Raw genomic sequence first — 23346 nt, 5'->3', positions numbered from 1 at the left:
TGCATAGGAGTAAATCCCATTGAAAATAAACATGCAAATTATCAGACCTGCTTTTCCCCTCTCCTCTCCCTTCCTCCTCCCCTGCCAACTCCAGCCTTCCCTCCCCCCCGCCCCCGGTCAGTTTTACCTATCCTAAGCATGATTGCATGGGAGTAAATCACACTGAATTTAATGAACATGCAAATGATCAAACCTGTCTTTCTCCTCCCCTCCCCATCCTGCCTGCTCCCCTCCCAGTCCTCCCCTCTGCATTTCCTCCCCTCCCTCCTCCTCCCCCTCCCCTCCCCATCCTCTGTGGTCAGTTTCACCTATCCTAAGCATGATTGCAGGGGAGTAAATCCCATTGAACTCAAAAAGCATGCAAATGATCCATCCATTCTCAGCAAACTTGCACAGGATCCCATTTCTTACCTGCTGGATTAAAAAGCAGGGAAATTCACTAATAGGCAAAAAAAAACTTGTGGTTTAAGAACGTACTTATAGCCCACAGCTATTCTATCAAACTTTAAAAAGCAGGGAAATTGGGCAGCTATAGTGAATGCACCAGGGGAGCAGGAGACCTGAACTCCTCTCTGAGATATTGTACTGCCCTACAAATTTGTCAAAATGCAAACACCACTTGGGTTGGTCTTTCACAGTCCAATCCACTTGCTGTGTAGCTTGGAAGAATTTGGTAACATGTGCCTCTGAGCATATGGTGAGTGGTGGCAAAACCTGCAATTAGCCCAAATAATAGAAAGAAGGCGTGCTGTGCTGATCTTGTTTTAGCAGGGAGGAAGCAACATTATGAAGACAGTTGATATAGTTCAGATGGTCACTTTGAATATGTCTGATTTCCTTTGCAATTTTAGTGAAGTTTCCTATAGGAAATCATTTTCTTTTGTTTCTATTTCTGTGAATATGTGAAGTACAGCAACTCTTTGCAAAATTTATACTAAAAAAACTTCAAACATAATTGTGGAATAATGGCACTAACTTCTGCAGAATAGTCTCCAGTTGACCTCAGAAGTGTCTCAATTTGCACAAGATAAAACAGTGGTAGGTGAAATATATTCTAGCAAAATGCTAGGTGTGCTCTATGTTTTTAATTGACTGTGCCCACCTTGCCTTAAATGAAGTGGTTTAAACATAGCAGGCTGAAAACATGCATCCTCTTTTTTCCAACAGCTAGAGTCATTGCTGAAGTAGCAACATATTGGAATCAGTCTGATTTTTCATCAACTGCAGGTCCAGATTCCACTGTTAATGCACCCAAAATAGAAATAGAACATAACCTCCAATTTGAAACACAAAAGGCTGTTTTCACCATCATATGACACTGACCAATAAATAGGCTTTGAAATTAATAAAAATAAATTTGACACAGATTTCTGGGATGAATAATGAGGGAAATAAAATTTTCTAGTGTAGATTCTCTGTAGAAACATTAGTAACACAGGAAAGAAGCAAAGTAAGAAGAACACCAGCAAACATACAAAAATGTAATTCTCTATCTTTGGAGATGGCAGGTGTTGCCACCACTCACCATATGCTCAGAGGCACATGTTACAAAATTCTTCCAAGCTACACAGCAAGTGGATTGGACTGTGAAAGACCAACCCAAATGGTGCTTGCATTTTGACATATTTGTAGGGCAGTACAATATCTCAGAGAGGAGTTCAGGTCTCCTGCTCCCCTGGTGCATTCACTATAGCTGCCCAATTTCCCTGCTTTTTAAAGTTTGATAGAATAGCTGTGGGCTATAGGTATGTTCTTAAACCACAAGGTTTTTTGCCTATTAGTGAATTTTATACACATTTTTACTAACGGTTTTCCATGATACAGTTTTGTATTTCATTTTCACTGATACATGCATATTTGTGCATATTTTCTGTTGGAGAAATGCATCACAAAATTCGGAGCAGTGCGAATTTCAAAATTTACCTTTAAGTTCACATATTAGCTCAGGAAATACGCATTTGGTAAGTTCACATTAAAGGTGAACCAATTCCCCTTCCTCAGCACAACACAGTTCTCTTGTCCATAAGAGACTCTTTGTACAAGGCACTGCATATTTGCTGTGGCCCTTAGTTCATTATTTCATTGCTACCAAACTGTCTCTCCATGATGATCACTTACAAACTCACTTTTTAAAAAACTATTTTCGTGTCTCAGCGGCATAACTGACATAGCTTAATTTCAGGCTGCTTGATCATTAGATTCAATAATTGTTTCTTGTTTCAGTTCCCATTCAGTAAATGACTGTTCCATCCAGGTGAAATGGAATCTGTCCATAGCATGTCATGTGCTTTAAAACAAAGATTTGTGTCCCCGCTCCACCCATTGCCTTTTCTTGTGTGTGTGTCTAGGCAAAGGACTTGATGATGTGGAAGAGGTGACCTGTTTTTCAGGAAGCAATAAAGGCAGCAACTCTGAAGTGCAGTCTCTCAGTTCTTTCCAGTCAGACTCAGGTGATGATAATGGTAAGGGCATAGCTAACTTACCCTTTCTGTTTTGATCTTACTTATCTCCAAGTGTATACTATATACTGGTGTTGTAGAAGACTTTATTGTGCTACAAATAACTGAAATGCGGAATAACGTGGTGTGTCCACTGTGTCATGTAAATGTTTCCGGTCTGGTTTCTAGCGGGAAGGGAGGGACCATTATCAGTTGTTGACAACTACATGCAAAGTCAGACGTAACTGATGACCTAAAGAACACCCTACATCTACGGTCCTTAAACTTTGTTGCATTGAAGACTGCTATTCTGGTTTATTACTTCTTCAGGGTTTTTTACAAACTCCTACCAAATGATCACCATGAGAAAGGATATTTAGAAATCTTGCAAATTCAGGTTTCCAGAAGAAGGCAAGGAGAAAATTGATAGTGAAAGTTGAACTGGGATTCAACCTTTGAAAGTTACATAAGATCACATTGGTTAACTGAGGTTTGGGAAGACAACTTTGCTAAGATAACATGTAGTTCCACATGGAAGAGGACATTTCCATTGCTGTTTTGCTGTTTTGGCAGCAAAACTTAGTCTCTTGTTCAATTCCCAGCATCTCCAGGTAGGGCTGGGAGAGGCTCCTGCCTGAAACCCTGAAGAACTGCTGCCAATCAGTGTAGACAATAATGAGCTAGATGGACCAATGGTCTGACTCAATATAAGGTAGCTTCTTATGTTCCTAATGCTCAGTGATCTAACTGTAAGTGATGCCTTTTTTGACATGTGCAATATTAATCACAGCGATCACTAAGCTAGTCTGAAATCTGTATGTTTGTATAAGGCAGCTTCCTATGTTTTCCACTTCCATAAGTTTGCTTTCTACACTGCTCCCACTAATACATAGAATTAGAGAGATCAATTAAGGGGGCATATGACGTTTCTCCCACACCAGTTCTGATGACCCTCATCGTAAGTCACCGTATCATAAAGGGGGTGATTTCTTCTAAAGGTCCTGTACCAGGGATGGCAAGCTTTTCAACATTTGCACTCCTGTGCCTTTCATAATTGTGTAGATGAGGGGATTTTTCTCAGGCACAGCACTGGGATGTGGGCCTCTAGGATCACTGCACGCTGGAGGTGCAAGTTCCTTCATGCAACTGTTCCTTCTGCTCCTGCTGGGACGAAGGGCAGGATATAATAACAACAACAACAACTTCAAATGGCGGTATACATGATTCTCCTCTCCATTTTATCCTCACAAGAACCTAATTGAGGTAGCTTAGGCCTCAGGTCACCCAGTGAGCTTCATGGCTGAATGGAGATTTGAACTCTGGTCTCCCAGGCCATAGTCCAACCCTCTAACCACTACACCACACTGGCTGTCTGCATTTTCTGCATGCAGAAGATCCTAAAGTTCTGTTTTCAGTTAAAGGATCAGGAAATGTAGGAAAGGCCTCAATCTGAGAGAGCCATTACCAGTCACGATAGACAACACTGGGCTAGATGATGGTCTGACTTAGTATGAAGCATGTTTCTATAGGACACACATGGGTAGTCCATCGGTTCTTCTCCTGATTGCTCCTGACATGAAACAGTCCTCTTCTACAAAGCTAATGAAAATGTGGAAGACCAAATGTTGAAAGGGTGGCCATTGATGATGAGGGTGATGATTTATATTTATATCCCTCCTTTCCTCCAAGGAGCTCAAGATGGCATACATGCTTTCTCCCCTCTCCATTGTATCCTCACAACAGTCATGTGAGGTAGGTTGGGCTGAGATATAGTGACTGGCCCAAGGTCACCCTGTGGGCTTCATGGCTGAGTGGGGATTTGGACTCTTGTCTCCCAGGTCCCAGTCAAACACTCTTGTCTATAGCATTGTTGTTTTTTTTAAAAAAAATGTTCCTTAAAACAGTGGTAGCCAACATGGTGCCTTTCAGATGTTTTGGACCATCGTCCTTGACCACTGGGCATGCTGGCCAAGGCTGGTAGAAGTTGTAGTCCCCAACATCTGGTGGCTATCTCTGCCTTAAACAAAATCTATTTGATGATGGTCTTTTAATTAAGACTGCTGAATTTGTTCATTTCCCCACAAGACTTTGTTCTGTAGGCACTACATTATAAGTAAAAGCATTCCTGTTGGAAAAAGATTTAAGCCAAAAGACTTTCACACCATCTCATATCCTTACGATTGCCTGGAAGATAATGGTCGCTCGGAGGATAGCAGCTTCCCTTCGGAGGCCTTTAAGCAAGGATTAATTAGAGATTAGTGTCAGGTAGACAAGATACTGGCCTGGTTAATTGAATCTGCTGGACAATCCAGACTGAATTTATGAACTGATATTCATCACTACATATGAGCTTTCTGAAAGTGCTGCCTTTGAATGTATCCCCATTTGCTTTTCTGTTGGGGGGGGACTGTATGGGATTATCTGAAATTGAAATGTCCTTCAAGCTGTTGCATAATTCATTAATGCCACTGCCTCTTCCCTCCCCATCCCCACAGCCTTCTCCTGCCCCCGTCCCAGCAAATCTATCTGTGCTATGAGAATTTAATGTTTCGTAACCTTAGAATACTGTGTGTTATAAATACTAACATGTAGCTGTCCTTCCCTTTATCTCTGCTTTCATTTCCCCACAAGCTTCCATAGTGACTGTCATACAGCTTGTCAACAATGTAGTTGACACTATAGAAAATGAAGGTATTTAATCTTTTTAAAATTATTTCTCCTGCGTTGCCACGTCTTCGTCTTTTTTATTCCTTTGTGTGAAAAGCCACAGCAGAAGCTCATTAACTCGCCCTCACCAGCCAGGCCACAGCATACTACTCCGTTTTACAAATAAGCAGTTTTAAAAGGAGGGGGGGAGACCCATGAAAAAAACGAGCATCAGAGAGACAAATCATATTTATTTTTATTATTTCAGTTGATATCTAAGGGTCGATTCAGGCCAATAGGGTTTTGGTTTCCCCCCATCATGCAATGCCTTTTGCAGCACTGATGATCCAATGGAATTAAGTGATCAGAAATGGGCCCTTAGAAAAATGGATTCAGCAAGCCACTGTAGCATCAACGAACTAGCTTATCCAAAGCACCATAAATAATATATACCAAGCACACAAGGAGCAAAGTTGGCAAGCCTGTTAATGGAACTGTCCCCAAGCCACACCTCCTCCCTAGGCCACACCCCTTACTGGCCCTGCTTTGCACCCCGAGAGGTTTTGCCTGGCTGTAATGTGTCTTTAAACTCTGATCATGCCTCTTGCTCGTGTGGATGGAGGATACAGAGGGGTGCGTGTAGAAACTGGTCGAATGTACAAAGGTAAAATGTACATTACTTGCTACTCCCGCTGTTGACTCTGGACCTGCCCACCACTGGGATGTGGTCCTTGGAAGGTTGCTCAGAAGGGAATGCTCCCCACCCTGGCCTAAGGCTGCTCCACCCATTTCTGTTAGCGGTGATCAGAGGTTTAATTTTCTTTATTCTCCAAATTCCAAACCTCTGATCCCTGGTTCCTCTGAGTGCGAAAAATCACTCCCACATTGTGCAAATTCTAACACAGTGGTTAGCAAGACTGAGAGCTGATGTAGTATCGTCTCTACACTAGCTGGGAAGAGCTTCTTTAGCCAAGCCAGTCTCTTTAAGACCATCCCAAGAAAGCTACTTTAGAAGCCTTTAAGGGAGCTGCTTCCTTACAGATTAAGTTCCAAGCCTTAGCATTTCGATTCCACTATGCTCCTTCTCCCTGCAATAATAAGTTTCTAGTTGCTGTCACCACAGCTCAGAAGCCCTGATCTGGAAATCATTTCATCCTGGATGCTTTGAATGCAGAAGGCCTCAGGGTCAGTCCCCAGCATTTCCAATGAAATGGTCTTAGGCAGGGATGTAAAGAGGCAGCGGTTTCTGTTACGACCTGTCTTCATCACAATCAGTGCTGTTTCCTTTCCACTGCACTTTAGGATCTGCCAAATGCTACTTTATTCATCTCACAGTCCACATTATAATTTGCATAATCATTTACATAAACTGCAAATTTAACATAATTATTTCCTCACCGTTCTTTTGAATGCAAATTCATTTCTGTACAAAGGAAATGCCATTTAATTGGGGGGGAATAATCAAATATGTATCATTTGCAGACCAGAAAGAAAAAGAACCTCAAATACCAGTTGATATTGCTGGACTGGTTTCCATTCCAGACATGGGACAAATAAGGGAGCATGAGCAATTTCCACTCCCCTTTCCATTTACATCAGAATTCTTTGACATTCCTAGTTGCAGACAGCACAGCTGGGAAAGAAACTTTAAAGGGTGAATGCAGTCAGAGTACCTGATACTGGGCTACCTGGGCCAATAATCTGGTCTGGTAAAAAGCAGCTTTTTATTGTTGTTATTAATCTACAGTGCAGTTTTCTCTATAACAAACTATTTTCTTTTTTTCCAAAGTCCCTAAATTGAACAGTATCCCTAATCCACAATGTGGAAAGCAAAAAATAAAAAATAGAAATCAGGAGGTATATTTAAGTCACATAGACACACACACCAGAGGATTCAAGTAGTAATATTTGTTTTGAGAAACAATGCCATCCCTAACCTAGTTTAAACTCGGCTTCAATTTGGGGCACGACACTGAGGCCCGAAGTGAAATAAAGATACTTGATTTTTTTTCCTTTTTGAAATGTGATATTGACTGATCTGCTCCATGCCACCTACACTGATATGCAAATTGGAACACAGTTATCCTTTAGATTTTGTACTTTTAACAATTTTGGCAATGCAATTCATGACCAAAAAATAAATGTATTTCTAGATAACATATTTTAAGAAATATGGCTTTTGAGAGAATATAAATGTGTATTTTATGAGAAAATACAATCAAAATGTGTACTTAAATCTGAATTTCCATGCAGTATTTTGTGTGTGTATATATATCAGATTAATGCAATTTAGGAATGAGTGCATGCAAATGTGACATGGACCAGAAACAGCCTAATTCCCCAGTGTGAAATATTCTGCACTGTATCTGAGAACAGCTGTGAATTTGAAGATACAGTACGGCCCCGCTTTACAGCGTTCTGCTAATACAGCGGTTGTCAATTGCAGAAAGGCCCCACTCCTACGGTGCTTGTTCCGCTTTTACGGTGTTTTTTGGCAGTCGGGCACCATTTTGGTCAATGTTAGTCAATGCGTTCCGCTTTACAGCGGTTTTCACTTTACAGCGGGGGTCCAGAACGTAACCCGCTGTATGAGTGAGGCCCTACTGTACATGAGACCTTGCTTGCATAATTCTTGCTACAAAATGGGAAAAGAAAGGGAGTCATTTTGAATTGTGTGGTGGGCAAGTGAGGAGGTTAGTGAGGTTCTGCTGTGTAGCGTAAAGGTAACTGTTCATAGACATGCACTAAGGCATGCGGGTATGGGCATAAAACCAGCGACCCAGAAAAGGTCCTTGATTCTGGTCGATACAATGCTTTGAGTCTTTTTTTTGTTTGTTTGCTTGTTTGGAACAGTCAGGGCCGGTTCAGACAGTGCTGATGCCTGAGCTGCAACCACTGGTCATGAGAGAAAGTATCTTCCTTCTGCTGATCAGATTGCTAGCCTAGTTTCAACTCATCCTTCATTGTCATAAAAGCGGCTGCGTGCTGAGGGGAAGCATTGACAAGATATGCCTGCAAAAGGACACAGCCCAATCCCATGGTCTGCTGTGTAAAGCCAAGGAGGCGACATGAGCCGATGTAGGGACCCTTGTGCTACCACTGCTGTCCTGTGAACTTCAGTGCACCACCCATGTAACCATCCAAAAATATTGCCCTAGTCCAACAACAGGGGACAGTGCAACGTCACTGAAGCAGCAAGTTATTGCACAAATGAGGCATGGACATACTAAGGATTTTGCCAGAATTTTTGCCCCAACTCAAATCCTGGCCAAAATCCCAGGTTCAGTCTGAGCTTGAGTGCTTTCTGGACCCAGGACAGCCCAGTTATGACATGTTCCAGTCCTGCTTTTATATTTTAGCAGAATCTGATGGCAACCCTGCTGGATGAATAGCCACAAGACAGATGATAATCACAAGAGACATAGTCTAAACACATCACAAGATGCTGGCTCTAAAAGAATGCCAGCTAGCTAGCTTTAGTTCAGGTTATCATGCTTCACCTGGCCTCTGGAGGCAATTGTAGGATTAGCATTCCAGAAAGAAAGTCTTCTCCAGAAAAGAAATTATACTGCAATTCTCTCCTACCTATTGCCGTTTACCTTTTTTTAAAAAAAGAACTAGCTCCCATAGTTTGAAAATGTAGGGTTGGTGCTGTTCTTCACTCAGGTTTGCAAGTCCAACCTTATCTCCCAGTAATAAACAAGCCATACAAATCATACCTCTCAAACTATTAAATGTTTTAAATTGCTTTTAGTGTTTGGTTTGCCGCCCCAGACTCCTTCTGAGAAGAAGGGCAGGATATTAGACAGACAGACAGACAGACAGACAGACAGACAGACAGACAGACAGATAGATAGATAGATAGATAGATAGATAGATAGATAGATAGATAGATAGATAGATAGATAGATAGATAGATAGATAGATAGATAGATAGATAGATCTTAAAAACAAAACATCTTTAAGACATTTTTAAAAATATCTTCAAAACCATCTTTTAAAACATCTTAAAAACAATCATGATACAGATGCAGCTGGGATAAGTTCTCTACTTAAAAGGCTTGTTGAAAGAGGAAGGTCTTTAGTAGGCACTGAAAAGACAACACAGACAGCGCCTGTCTAATATTTGATGAAGGAATTCCAAAGGGTGGATGCCACAACACTAAAGGTCCACTTCCTATGTTGTGCGGAACGGACCTCCTGATAAGATGGTATCTGCAGAAGGCCCTCACCTGCAGAGCGCAGTGGTCGACTGGGTATATATAAGGTAAGACGATCTTTCAGGTAACCTGGTCCCAAGCTGCATAGGGCTTTATCTGCCAAAACCAGTACCATGAACTTAGCCCTGCAGGTAATGCCACACCTCCTGCTTCATGTAAGGCAGGTTCCTATATTAAAACCAGAGGAGAAACCAGAGGTATTTGTTTTCCTTGATCCTATTCCCCATAAAGTCAGATCATTCTAGCTAGGACAGGGCTCTGCCGTGTTTGCTTCTCCAGTCCCATTGACTGCCTTTCTATTCTGTTCTGTTCAGGTTGTTATACCGTGCCCCTCACCGTGGTATCTGAGCGTACTTGGGCCCAGATTTGTTTGAACCGGCCCTGAGAATGGTAGATTCTTATTTTTTTTCTGTTTCACAGTGAGCAAGAGAGAAATGAGCGATACTTTGCAAAAAATTTAAAAAACTATATAGTTTTTTGCATTAAAGCTATATTCTTGATTCTGTTTTGCATGTTTGATTGAGATAACCATAGTAGTACTTTGATGTTAAGTGATTGTGTCGATAAACACCTGATTAGAAAAATCAGATTTTTAAAAAACCTTAAATGGAAGCGTTGCTTAAAAGCACTTTTCGTAATACTTTTAAATGTGTTTTAGAAGCATATACCATACTGTAAGATTTTCTGCAATGTGCAGACTTGAGAGTTTCCAGTGTTGCTTTCTTCCCCACTTTGTATTTAACAGTGACTGATGTAGACCAAGGACAGAACTACAACAGAGGTGATTGACATCTTCCTGCTCTAATGGGTGGGAGAGGGTGTGCCCTCAAAGTCCGGAATGTTAGCACATTACTAATATGCTTAGTTCGGCCTTCACCTTTTGAATCATGCTGTGCCCATGTTCTGCATGTTTAAGCATGTTGCAGTATATATTTTGGTTGCCATGGCAGGGCAGGGTGGGCTTTATTATTCTTTCAGGGGTTTGCTGGTTCTTTTTCATCTCAGCCTAATTTATTTTGCGTGCCTATGTAATTTTTGTTTCCCTCCCCAGACCAAGAGCTTGGAAATGACCACAGCAGCAAGAGCATGCTGACTTTCATTAATGTATATGTTCTAACTGATTGATGCTCACCTGCCATGAGCAGAACCTTACATTAGATTTTCAGCATTTTTTATTTCTCAGACTCTTACTTTCTAATGCAAACATTAAAATGGCTATGTTGTGCTGGTTGTCATCATTACGTTAGATCGCTTTTCTTCATTCTGGCCAAAGCATGGTTGGCCAGTGTCTAAAAAGCAAAACAATTGTGGTGCATGCCAGTTATTTGCATATACAGCTTCGCTATGCTGAGACCCAGAGGGGATTTGCCTCATACTAGGTGCATGCTGTCGATTTCATCTCATGCCTCCTTCTCCATTCACTGTGGGTTTGTTTCCTTCTGCAGCTTATCACTGGGACACCTCTGATTGGATGCCGAACGCCCGCTTATCTGACATTGAGGAGGTGCCCAATTATGAGACAGCAGATGGCAGCTCAGTGCATCATGGGAGCACAAGAGAGCTGGAAACGGACTACTACCTTGGCGGCTATGATATTGACAGCGACTACCCTCCACCACAGGATGAGGAGTTTTTAAACCAGGACCAGTTACCACCTCCCCTCCCGGAGGACTACCCAGACCAATACGAAGCCCTTCCTCCGTCGCAGCCAATCTCCATGGCCAGCACACTTAGCCCGGATTGTCGGCGACGGCCACAGTTCCACCCAAGCCAATACCTCCCTCCGCATCAGTTCCCCAACGAGGTGGACAATGGCAGGTCTCAGACTGGGAATGAGTTTAGTACTTTTGGCATTGGCCCAGGACCAAATGCAGAGAACAATCGCACGGCAAAGAAGCCCTTGTCCCTACATAATTCGCTGGATGCATCGTCGTCTGATGTCTCTATGGGCTGCGGCTTTGATGACTCTGAGATAGCCATGAGTGACTATGAAAGTATTGAGGAGCTCCACCTGGATCACCATCACGTTCACATTCCATTTGTGGAGACCCATCACCAGACTCAAGTGTGAAGGAGACACTTGTTGATGTTGTTTCTGTTGTTTGGTCCCTTCCATAGCATACCTGTTAAGAAGACTTTTCTTTTCTTTTCTTTTGCTAAGAAAAAATAGATCTATATATGGGGCGAGGAGGAAATAATAGCATAACGCATTTTTAACCCTGTCAAGAAATCCATGGTAACCATGCACAAAGAGAGGGCAAAAGATTGTCTCCAAAAATTGGTGCTTGACAGCACTCTAGCCCTTGGAGTTGGAGCCTGCTGTTTATTGCTGGTATAGAGGTTCCCTGTTGCCTGACGACAGGCTGAATTTTTCTCCACCCAGCTTTGTGGAATATTGTACTATTAAAAGTGTTACAAGGTGAAACACTTGCAGTATTCAAGATGGGGTGAAAGCATTTCCTGGGTCCGATTGGTATCGCTGCATAGGTTGAACGATGGTGAGTTGAGGAATGAGGGTAATCTAGCTTGCAAGGCTGCTGCACCAAGGAATTTTCAATTGTAAGGAGCGGGTAGAATCCTTTCCAAACCAATCCTTTCAAAATGACTAGTCCACAACAAGATCCCTTTCTGTCATGTTCCAGATGTAGTTATAGTGACTACTCCATATATGCTCATGGCTGCATCTCTAGCTGCAGAGCAGGAGGGGGTTGAACAATACTTTTGCACCATGTTAAGCAGAGACAACAACGTGTGGTGGGATGACCCATCTGCTCTAAATCATACAGAAATGGCAAATGAGCAACCACTCCATGCCCTCCTTTGGATTCACTGGGTCATTGTGCATCCACTTGCATGTGGCAGTGAGCCAACATGCCCCCATGCCAACTTTTCCGTAGCAATCTTGTTCTCATCAAATGAGGATGAGATGTATTTATGACCATACTGATCATCAAGCGGGGAAGAAGGTGACCAAAAGCCAAGGAGATCTCAGCTCCTGTACTTCCAGGATAGAGGAGAGCAGCTGGTTACGCAGGAAGGAGAAGCAGCTACGCCTGAAGAAACGTCAGCCACTACATAGGCAGTGAGAAAGAGTTCAGGAGGCCTGCTCTCCTTGCACCTGGCGACTCCTGGGAGGCACTTTTGAGATCCAGAGATCGAGGATTTGCAAACTGGCTTTCCTCAAGGAACTCTGCTGAAGAGCTGTTCCTGCCATCCCTCACTTGGCCTGTGCAAAAAGCATTCAAGTTTTATTTATTTATTTATTTATTTGGCTCCCCCCCTCCTTTTTGGATTCAGCAGCATTTTTCATTCATCTACATGTTCTCTTTTTTAAAAAAACACAGAAAATTGTGGAGATGTGAATTTTTTCCCCCATGCACACTTGCACCCTTTATTTTAATGCTGCAAAAAAGGGGGGTGTCCCTGACTTCCAGTTTTTTGTTTTTGTAACATACATAGTTTAAAGATGGGAGGGGAAGCCTCCCTCCCTTCCCTGAGAGAATTCAGCCAGCCTGGAAGGATGCTGAATAAATAAATCATTCCTCCTGGAGAGTTGTCACAGATGAATGGATACCCTAACAGGTTTTTCATGCCCCAGCCTCATCCTGGTTCTCTGTCAATACAACACTAAATAAGTGTTTCTGGCGCTTCCCTTCTGTGAACTGATTTTTCCCCCCCTGAATGAACTGAATTCCATCGTTTCTGATTTCATTAAGCTAATCAGCGACCAGTTCTTTCTACTGCAAGAAATATTTGTTCATGAACTGCCAATCCAACAATCAGAATGGTTAAAAACAACAGCATCAAGTAAACAATACAACAACCATGTAACACTCTTAATAGCAAAAGGACTCTGAAATCCACATCATGGAGCTGGTAATTTACTGTTTACTGACCCCTCTCTTCATGTCATTGCAAAGGTTTGTGCTGCAGCACATGATCTGGTTAGAATAATAATATTTAATTTGTTTGTCGCCTGTCTGGCAAATAGCCACTCTAGGCGACGTACATTAAAATAAGATAAAATACAATAATATCAGATGCAGTCACATTAATAACAATAGATAAAAATACTGGACAGTCATCAATACATATAAAAACAATTATATTAGCAGCATACGATAGATGGCAAAATCATGGAGATTTACCCCTCCCAAGGACCTCAAAGGCCTGTTGAAATAGCCACGTCTTCAGGGCCTTGCGGAATACCTCTAGGGAAGGGGCATGTCGAAGATCACATGGGAGGGAGTTCCAGAGAGTGGGGGCCACCACAGAAAAGGCTCTCTCCCTAGTACCCACCAACCTAACTGTTTTGGTTGGCGGGATTGAGAGAAGGCCTTGTGTGGCTGATCTAGTTGGGCGGCATAGGTGGAGGCGCTCTTTCAGGTAAGCTGGGCTGAAACTGTATAGGGTTTTAAAGGTTAATACCAACACCTTGAATCGGGCCCGGAAAACAACCGGCAGCCAGTGTAGATCAAATAATACTGGCGTAATGTGGTCCCGGCGGCGGCTGTTGGTAAGTAAGCGCGCCGCTGCATTCTGTACAAGTTGTAATTTCCGGGTCGTTTTCAAGGGTAACCCCACGTAGAGCACATTACAGTAGTCCAATCGAGAGGTGACCAGGGCATGTACCACGAGCGGGAGCTGTTGAACAGGGAGGTAGGGTTGCAGCCTACATATAAGGTGTAATTGATACCAAGCTGCCCGGCTCACAGCCGAAATCTGAGCCTCCATGGACAGCCTGGAATCAAGAACAACCCCGAGGCTGCGGACCTGGTCCTGTAGGGGCAACTTCACCCCATCAAACACCAAGTCAACATCTCCTAACCCTCCCTTGTCTCCCACAAGTAGTACCTCGGTCTTATCAGGGTTCAACTTCAACCTGTTCCTGCCCATCCATCCACATATTGAGGTGTGTGTTAAAAATGGGTTTTGAGCCAAGACGGATACGAATATTTTTAGAAGTACAGGCCTGTCCACGCTTCCTGTTCTATTAATGGACATTTTTCTTGGTTTTCCCTTCAAAATATCATAGGCATCCATTTATAAGAAGTTTGTGATATGTTTGCTTTCTCAATCCTTCTGCCACCTCCAAGGAGGTGCCCACCTTTGGGAGGGGCAATATACTTGAACTTCCTGTCTCCTAGTTGTGAAGAAACTAAAGAACAGATTTCTCTCCCAAACTCAACTAGTTCTTCCAAGTGAGGTGCAGCCAAAGCTAGTCAAGAGAGTTCTGCTTCCTCAGAGACGCTTACTTGATTGGAAGAAGCTTGCTGATGTGTGTGGATTCTCCTTGTGGACAGGCAAATATTCCTTTTTCTTTAAAAAATAAAACAAGGGATGGGTGACAAGGTGCTGTGCAATAGTTCAAACAACATGTGCTCTAACTTCTCAAGCTCGGAAAGCCACAGGATGCACTGGGTTGCTTCGAGCAGATTCAGATATCACACACTTGAATTCTGAACCTTTGTTCCATCCGATTTGTGACCTCTGCTTTTTGCCCTCCCACAAAGTAATTACAAAATAATCCTTGCTGGCCTCCACTTAACCAAGTGTGTATTCACAGCTAGTATTTCCCAGGGACATTTAACATCTACGTTTATTTTTATTTTATTTTATTTACGATTACTGGGACATGTCAGCAAATTCACAGAGGGAAATAATTAGAAAAACAGAACCCCTAATGCATAAGCAAGTAGCGAAACATTGCTATTCCCCACACTTGGTGTCTTATTCCCTCTCCCTCCCCCCTGTTTTCTACAAGTCTTCCACAGGACGGCCCCTAATGTTTCCTAAGCTAAGCAACGCAGCAGGAGCCCTTGTCCTTGAGTAGGCGAGGGGTGCCTTCCGTTTAACTCTCTTTGCACATACTCTGCTGCCTTTGCTTCTTTCCTGAGGTTCCTGCAGCTTTGGATCCTCTGCCTCTTCCCAGATCCTATGCAGTCACCACTCCCTTGCCCCATCTCCCTTTCTTCCAGCAGCTGGGCTGCTCACTGCCCCCTCAGCCCATGCAGTTGTCCCACTTATGCAAGGAGGGAAAAGCCCAGCTGAGCTAACCTGAACAATAATTGTGTTCATGGATCCATTCACTCCAATGTGTTTTCTTCTAGGTTCTTCCTTAAACCCACAAATCTGATAGTATATTTTGGGCCATCTGGTGTAAGGCAGCTGTGATCATCCAGGCTAAACAACAACAGTAAAAGCAACACCACTGGCTGCTTTTCATAGTGGTGTAGAAGAGGAAACCTCAGCAGGGATGGCTTGCAAGGCAAGCTGTGCTTGCTAAAATCCCGTCTTCTACACAGCTATTAAAGGTTTGCATCTGGCGAACCTAACAGTGGGGTGTTTAAAAGGCCATCACCCAAACATTGATATGGGGAAGCCAACTGCACACTGCCACCTACAGAGGAAAGGCATAAAATACCTCCAAAGAGCTGTGTCTCATTACAATTAAAATCATGAGGACACTCCCCCCCAGTAAGTCTGAAAAGAATCCCAAGGTTGTCATATAAACGCTCAGTGCACTCCACTAGCTCGGAGACAGATCCTGTGGATAACAAAACTGTGGAAACTCTCTAATCTCTCCAAGCTCGTTGCCTGAAGAAAGCATTCCTACACTGCTAGTTTTTACTTATTTTCAGATTTCTCTTGTGACCATTGTCTAGCACAGAGCTAGGTGTGTTAAAATCACATTAAAGCTGAGAGACTCGCTGACGGATTTGGGTTCCACATTCACCTGCACAATTGGTGACTGACCAAACCAGACAACCCATCAGGCAGATGTGGCGGCCAACTGGGATCTCAGTAGGCCTGCTTTTGCTGCCTGCTGGGACTGCACAACAGGGAAGGTTCTCAGTCATTTGGCAGGCACAATGCATTGCTGATAAGCTGTGTTCAGTTTTGCAGAGCATATGCTGCACAGGTCTGCTTTCAATATGAAAATATCATTCCTGAACAAAAGAGTATGTCAAATCTATCCAGAAAGGGATTGTCCGCCAATTATTTGTGGCACCGAACCTCTTTCCATGTAGTGAAGAGGTCATAGCATGTGATAGTGATTGCATATAATTCAGGGATCATTAACAATTGATTTCCACATTGTAAGATTTGCATCAAAAGAATTTTGACACTAGCGTTGAGTCGATGGACTGCTTTTTTTTAAAGAGAGTTTTCACATTCTACAGGAAAATAATTGTAAAACTTTTTTGGTGGGGCCATTTTGTTGAACTATGACAAAGATCATAAATCAGGAGAGAGAGAAAAGATGTTTGTGATGATGCAAAGTCTGGTGTTCTGTGAAGTTATTTTATAATTATTATTTTGCCTGTTCAGTACTGTCCCCTAATCCCACATATCTGTAATACAATTCACTGTAACTTTGTCCGTTGTCAACCATTCTTTTAAGCTTGTACTTCCCAAGGCTATGCACCAAATAAAAAGGCACTGAAAACTTCGTTATTTCATATGAGAGAAGGGCAACTGGGGGTGTACTGAAAATAAATTAATTTCCATTGTGTACATTGTTTAAAAAAAGCAATAATTTACAAATGTTGTATTACAAGGCCATAAACCAGGATTCAATACTGGCAGTGTTAAGGATACATTTGAACAGGATTGTGGAAATTCAAACTCTCGGTAGTGTAACTAAATCCTGTCATCAAAGACCTGGGTTGTTTCCAGAACAGTTTTACAAGCCCATATAAACTGCATTTGGAGAGGTTCATTTGGGAAATGTAAGAAGTTGTCTTTGAAGCACTGTATAAGAAAGATAGTTGTCTTGTAAATTTTTCCTGTTGCAAGCAGGCTGGTTTGTAAAAGATGTATGTTTTTGGTGTTTTAAAAAAAGTTTATAAAATAATGTATATAATAATTTTGGAATTACCTGGCTTTTGTAGATATTTGATGCCAATCAGGTCGTTTTTAATTTCTCTTTCAGTGTTCTTTTACATATTCTGAAGAAAGTCATCAGTGTCAGATTAAACATTTAAGGTAAAGGCAAAATCAAGAAAAAAGGCCAATAGGTTTTGGAAAACGATGCTTCTTAGTCATTTCAGAATGTACTCTAGTATTTCTTTAAATCACGTGTTTCTCTAACATTTTTTTTCTGTTTCTCCTTCCGACTGACTGTTTTTCCCTTCAAATGCTATTACAGACATGTTTTCTAATGCCTTAAATTAGGCATTTAAGGAGTTTCCACCATTATTCCAACAACACAATAACCTTATGCAACGGGAAAGAAATCACGTCAAGTGGATCTGGTCCCACGTCAGCAAATGCGTTGGTTGGTTTTTTCATATTTGCTGTTGGCAGTATTGTCTTGTGTTATTTTGCTATAAAAAGGAAAAACAAAAAAAAGTGTACAGGTTTGTAACTGCCAAAATTTGCTAAGTTGATCATTAAAACCAGTTTTCAAATTAAAAAACAAACACTGTGTGTTGATGCTTTATTGACTTCTTCCACTGGGGTTTTTTCTCACTCTACACTGTAGGAGGGATACAGAACCTGAGCCCCCAGGGCTGAATGCAGATCTCTAGGGCTTTTTATCCAGTACTCGGGACTCTCCCAGCCCAGGCCCCCCTCACAGACCACACTCTTCACCAGCCCTACTCCACGCCCTCCTCCTGTGATTTTCCTTGGGTGGAATTTGTCCTTGAACTGTGTGGAGGGAAGAGGGGTATTTACCGACTGACTCAATAACAAAATGCAACTCCCACTCCATTGGTTCTCCTAAACCCATGCTGCAGTCACCACTTAGTCTCACTGATTTCCTCTTAACCCTTAATTTATCAATAACCTGGGGACTATAGGCATGGTACAAAGCCAGTCAAATACAGACATTGCATTTAATATTATACTTAATGAAGGTATTTACATTTATTTATTTCAAGATTATTAAGTTAGTGCATAAGAACATAAGAAGAGCCTGCTGGATCAGGCCAGTGGTTCATCTAGTCCAGCATCCTGTTCTCACAGTGGCCAACCAGATGCCATGGGGAAGCCTGCAAGCAGGACCTGTGTGCAATAGCACTTGCTCCTCTTGCAGCTTCCAGCAACTGATTTTCAGAAGCATCCTATCTTTGACTATGGAGGTGGAGCACAGCCATCATGACTAGTAGCCACTGATAACCTGACCCTTCATGAATGTGTCTAATCTTCTTGTAAAGCCATCCAAGTTGGTGGCCATCACTGCCTTGTTTATGGGAGTGAATTCCAAAGCTTTAACTATGTGCTGCGTGAAGAAATACTTTATTTTGTCTGTCCTGAATCTTCCAATATTCAGCTTCATTGAACGTCCGTAAGTTAATTGAATTTTCAGAAGCATAAGCTTATCTGGTTACTTTAAAACAGTACTGTATCTTCAAATGAGTATAAGCTTTGTTAACTTGTTATGGTCACTTTAAATACCAACAGCTTATATTCAGCTAAGGTAACTTTAAGGAAGCAGGTAGTTACCCTATTGAAACCCGTAAGCCACAATGCCCTTTTACAATCTCCACACCACTTCATCCTCACCAATACCATAACTGAGGACTCTGCAGGAAGCCTCTTTTCCCAACCCTTTACAGACCTGTCGAAGCACAGGTTTGTCTTGTGGTACTTGGCCTGTTAATCCTCCCTTTGGTACTTCTACCAGGCACCAGAGACCGAGAGTCCAAGCTGATTCTCCTCCGTGCAGCAGAAAGATGTTTTTCCCCTTGTCTCTTCAGCCTATGCAAAATGATTTAGCTATCCCCAGCAAGTCTTTGGCCATGAAGTCAGTCCACCTGCTTTTCAGGTCTTTCCCCTTCCACAAACACCAACCACTCCCAACTAACTGCCGACCAGCACCCGGCCATCTATGCACTTCTTCATACTGGTGCACCAATCACACTATCCAACCAAAAATTCTAATGCTGCACCCACCAGTGAAAAGATGTATTCCTTCCAACCTTTTGTATACTGAATATTCTAACTGCTGTTAGTTAAGGCCCTAGGCTGCAGTTTTACTTTCACCAGACCAGGCAGAAAATTTCCCAAATCAAATACATTACGATGTAATTTTCCCCGTCTCTCTTGGAGAAGGAATGTAGCTCAGTAGCAGAGCACATGGTTTGCATGCAGAAGCTCCTAGGTTCAACCTGAGGCATTTCCAGTTAACGCGATTAGGTAGCACATGATGGAAAGATCTCTGACTGCAGCCCTGGTGCAGTCGATAACTAGACAATACTGAGCTAGACATACAAATAGTCTGACCTGATGCAAGTCGGTTTCCTGTGAAATTTTTAAGGGGAGAGGCTCACTGGTAGAATACATGCATTGCATGCAGAGGGTCTCTGGTACAATCCCTTTTAAAGGATCAAATTGCAGAAAATGGGAAAGGCCTCCCTTTCTCTGAGACCCAGAAGAGCTGCTGCCAGTCAGAGTAGCAGATTGCAGTTCTTTGTGCATTCCATGGACAGCAAAAAAGACAAATAATTGGATGTTAGAACAAATTAAACCAGAATTATCACTAGAAGCTAAAATGATGAAACTGAGGTTATCATACTTTGGTCACATAATGAGAAGACATGATTCATTAGAAAAGAGAATAATACTGGGGAAAACAGAAGGGAGTAGAAAAAGAGGAAAGCCAAACAAGAGATGGATCAATTCCATAAGGGAAGCCACAGACCTGAACTTACAAGATCTGAACAGGGTGGTTCATGACAGATGCTCTTGGAGGTCACTGATTCGTAGGTTCGCCATAAGTTGTAATTGACTTGAAGGCATATAACAACACATTGTTTTATTATTGTTATTATTATTGTTATTATTATTATTCCACCCTTGCTCCTGAAGGAGCCCAGGGCAGCGAATGAAACCATTTAACAACAATAGCTAGATGAGCAAATCATCTGACCTTCAGCTTCGAATAGTCCTGTGAGCCAGCCAAGGCTATCCTAGATAACCACAGTGGCCCAGGACAGATGACAAGGGGATACAATTTGCTACCAGACTAAATGTGCTATTTGTCTTTGAAAGAAGGGTGCACACTTCTATTGGGCAGTAACACTGATTGATCTTCCGTCTGTCTGAAATCAGAACTATTGGTTAAAGGGGATAAAGTACAGCCTGTTAAAGAGCCGGCAAGTAAAATAGTCCAACTGGGGGAGAACATCTTTTCAAACTTAAAAAGATGGAGCCTTTGAGGCACGAGTGGGGGACCTGTCGCTGTCCAGATGCTCCAACTCCCATCAGCCCCAGACAGCATGGCCCAATGGTCAGGGATGATGAGAGTTGCAGGCCCAACAACTTTTCAGGAGACACAGAGTTTTCCCATCCCTGCTTCAAGGTGCTTGACAGTGTAATCCTGCACATGGCTGCTCGGAGGTAGGACCCTGTGAGATCAGTGGCGCTTTCTCCTAAGTAAGTGGGTTTACCCATCTTCCTGAGACCATAATGAGGGGTGTTGTATCACTTCCCTAACTATTGCTACATCACACTGACACTGGGTTCAGATTCAAACTTTATGATTACAGGTGTTAAGTTTGGGTCACAGTTACTGATTTGAAATGCTGCAGCCTCTCAATAGCTTTCCAGAATGGGTGGATTCAAAACAAAATTAAAATCACCTTACCTTAAATTACTTTAGAACGGGTTCATGCTTTTTTAAAACACACATACACCCAGGGCTGTGTGCAGTGCTAGTCCTACGCAGAGCAGACCCACTGAAACCAATGGTCATGGCTAACTTTAATTTCAGTGGTACTACTCTGAGTAGGAGTAGCACCGGCTACAATCCTAGGTGTCTAGTCCAAACGCTGCTTAGAAAAACATGGCAGAACACAGACAGTCAGGCAATGAATTGTGCTGCGCTTTCTAAACTCTGCAGGAAAATATAATGGATGTTCTTGGAGCACAAATACGCAATTTAAGCAGCATGACTCCGAGACTGGATTAAACAGCAGTCCTATAATTACTTATGGGGTTGCAAGTGCAATCAAAACCCTGTAATCGATCAGGAGCATTTTCATTAATAATAAAAGAGCACAGCTGTAGTGGTGCTGCATGGCACATGGCTGTCTTTCAGCAGGAGCTAAGTGATCTGCATGGAGAAAGAAGCCGCCCCCTTCCTCTGAAACTGGACAAAGGAATTATGCATGGGGTAGAAAAGTGGGCAGTAAGAAGGGTTTCCCCGTTTTTGATAATACCAGAACCTGGGGCCATCCAGTGAGGTCGGATTTTGGAAGATTCAGCACAGGCAAAGTACTTTTTCACACAGTACATACCTTTTCAGCACCTATTGAAGACCTTCCTCTTTCAATAAGCCTTTTAAGTAGAGACCTTATCCCAGTCTGTGTCTATTTTGGAATTGTTTTTTAAGATGTTTTAAAAGATTTAAAAAAGAGAGATGTTTTAAATTTGTTTTTGAAATATTTTAAGATGTTTTTAGTCTTTTGCCCTTTGGTTGTTGCCCTGGGCTCCTTCTGGGAGAAATTTAATAGAAATTTAATTAATTAAATTATTATTATTATTATTATTATTATTAATGATAATAATAATAATATGCAATTCGCTCCTCCAACATTCCATCTGAGCTAGCCTGATCAGTAGGCGGAGTCAGAGCAAACTGTAGAAGAAGCCAGATACAAGGAGGGGACAGAAAAATGTGCATTTCAAAAGGGTTTTGTTGTTATATGCAGAGCTTGGAAAATTTACTTTTTTGAACCACAACTCCCATCAGCCCCAGCCAGCATGGCCACTGGATTGGGCTGATCAGAGTTGTGGTTCAAAAAAGTAAATTTTCCAAGCTCTGGTTATATGCCTTCAAGTCGATTACGACTTATGGCGACCCTATGAATCTTTTTTTGGATATATTCATAGGGTTCTCATGGTAAGAGGTATTCAGAGGTGGTTTACCATTGCCTTCCTCTAAGCCTACAGCACCCAGTATTCCCAAGCAGTCTCCCATCCAAGTACTAACGAGGCCTGACCCTGCTTAGCTTCCAAGATCAGACGAGATCAGGTGTGTTCGAGTTAGTATGGCCATAGTTTCAAAAGGGCAGAGATCCCTTTTGTATTTCTTATTTCTTAAGAGGTGGGATTTTGAAGGGTTCAGATAACATTTTGTTCTCTAAACAATTAGAAGTTCCAAGCAGCCTCAGTAAGGTCAGATCAGTTTCCTTGGGAGGGAAGAATTTATAGGAGTCTGCATGCTGCAGTGGAGTAATGACCAAGGAGGGGACGATAATGGTGGCTAGTGCCTATTGGGACCGGTAGGGCAGTTGGCAAGGATCCCAAACAGTAGGTGGCCCCAGAGTCGATGAGAGGCAGAGCTGACTCATGCTAGTTCTGTTTCCGTCCTTCTCCTCCCTACCGAGTTATAAGAGAGCAACACTGAGACTAAGGCGGAGAAAGCTGGCAGGCAGTGCCACCCCCTGGGCAAGTTTTAGGTAAGGCAGGTAGATGGGGGCTGGCCAATGGCGAACTCAGGCAGGTAGGGCAGTGACCCATTTGCCCTGATGGGCCAGCCTCCCTCCACTGGGAAATGGCAAACCTATGTTGTGTTAATCCTGACAAAATCATGGCAAAAGGCAAGCCTCAGAATCCAACAAGCACACTCAGTGCTAGGCTGTTTTCATTCAAGCCTCTCCTTCCTGCATCAACTATACCTGGTCAATAATATTAATCATCCATATTTTGTTCTACCCACTTTTGGCTCTGGCTGTATCTACATTTTGCTCTGGCTCCACCTATTGGTTGCCCTGGCTCAGTGCAAATGATTACCCGCCACCCCCCATGCTGGTGTCTGCTGGAGTCCACCTGCACAGTGATCAAATGGGTATATAAGAGGTGACCAAACCCAGGCAGGGGTGTATTTTATCGCCCTATTTGTTTAATCTATATGCAGAACATATCATACAGAAAGCAGGATTGGACCAAGATGAAGGAGGTGTGAAAATTGGAGGGAGAAATATCAGTAATTTAAGATATGCAGACGATACCATACTACTAGCAGAAACCAGTAATGATTTGAAAAGAATGCTGATGAAAGTTAAAGAGGAAAACACAAAAGCAGGACT

At 42.5% G+C, this 23346-nt stretch overlaps 1 protein-coding gene and 1 pseudogene across 12 annotated transcripts in view; one reads left to right on the top strand and one right to left on the bottom strand.

Annotated features, from left to right (window-relative positions):
* FAT3 (FAT atypical cadherin 3) overlaps positions 1 to 17662 on the top strand; it is a 697764-nt gene extending 680102 nt beyond the window's left edge. For 10 of the 12 annotated variants that reach the window (XM_061628858.1, XM_061628860.1, XM_061628859.1 and 7 more), the window contains 4 exons: positions 2349 to 2462; positions 5070 to 5129; positions 10050 to 10085; positions 10750 to 17662. In XM_061628858.1, the coding sequence (XP_061484842.1) occupies positions 2349 to 2462; positions 5070 to 5129; positions 10050 to 10085; positions 10750 to 11375 (836 nt within the window). In that variant the 3' untranslated portion in view covers positions 11376 to 17662. The remainder of the gene's footprint in view (positions 1 to 2348; positions 2463 to 5069; positions 5130 to 10049; positions 10086 to 10749) is intronic. The other 2 variants (XM_061628862.1, XM_061628863.1) reach the window with 2 other exon arrangements.
* A 4536-nt stretch (positions 17663 to 22198) lies between these two features.
* On the bottom strand, positions 22199 to 22317 carry LOC133386324 (5S ribosomal RNA; annotated as a pseudogene).
* Positions 22318 to 23346: the final 1029 nt, after the last annotated feature.

Source organism: Rhineura floridana, chromosome 5 (assembly GCF_030035675.1).
Source record: "Rhineura floridana isolate rRhiFlo1 chromosome 5, rRhiFlo1.hap2, whole genome shotgun sequence".
Classification (NCBI taxonomy): Eukaryota; Metazoa; Chordata; class Lepidosauria; order Squamata; family Rhineuridae; genus Rhineura; species Rhineura floridana.
This window is presented reverse-complemented; position numbering and strand designations above follow the sequence as displayed.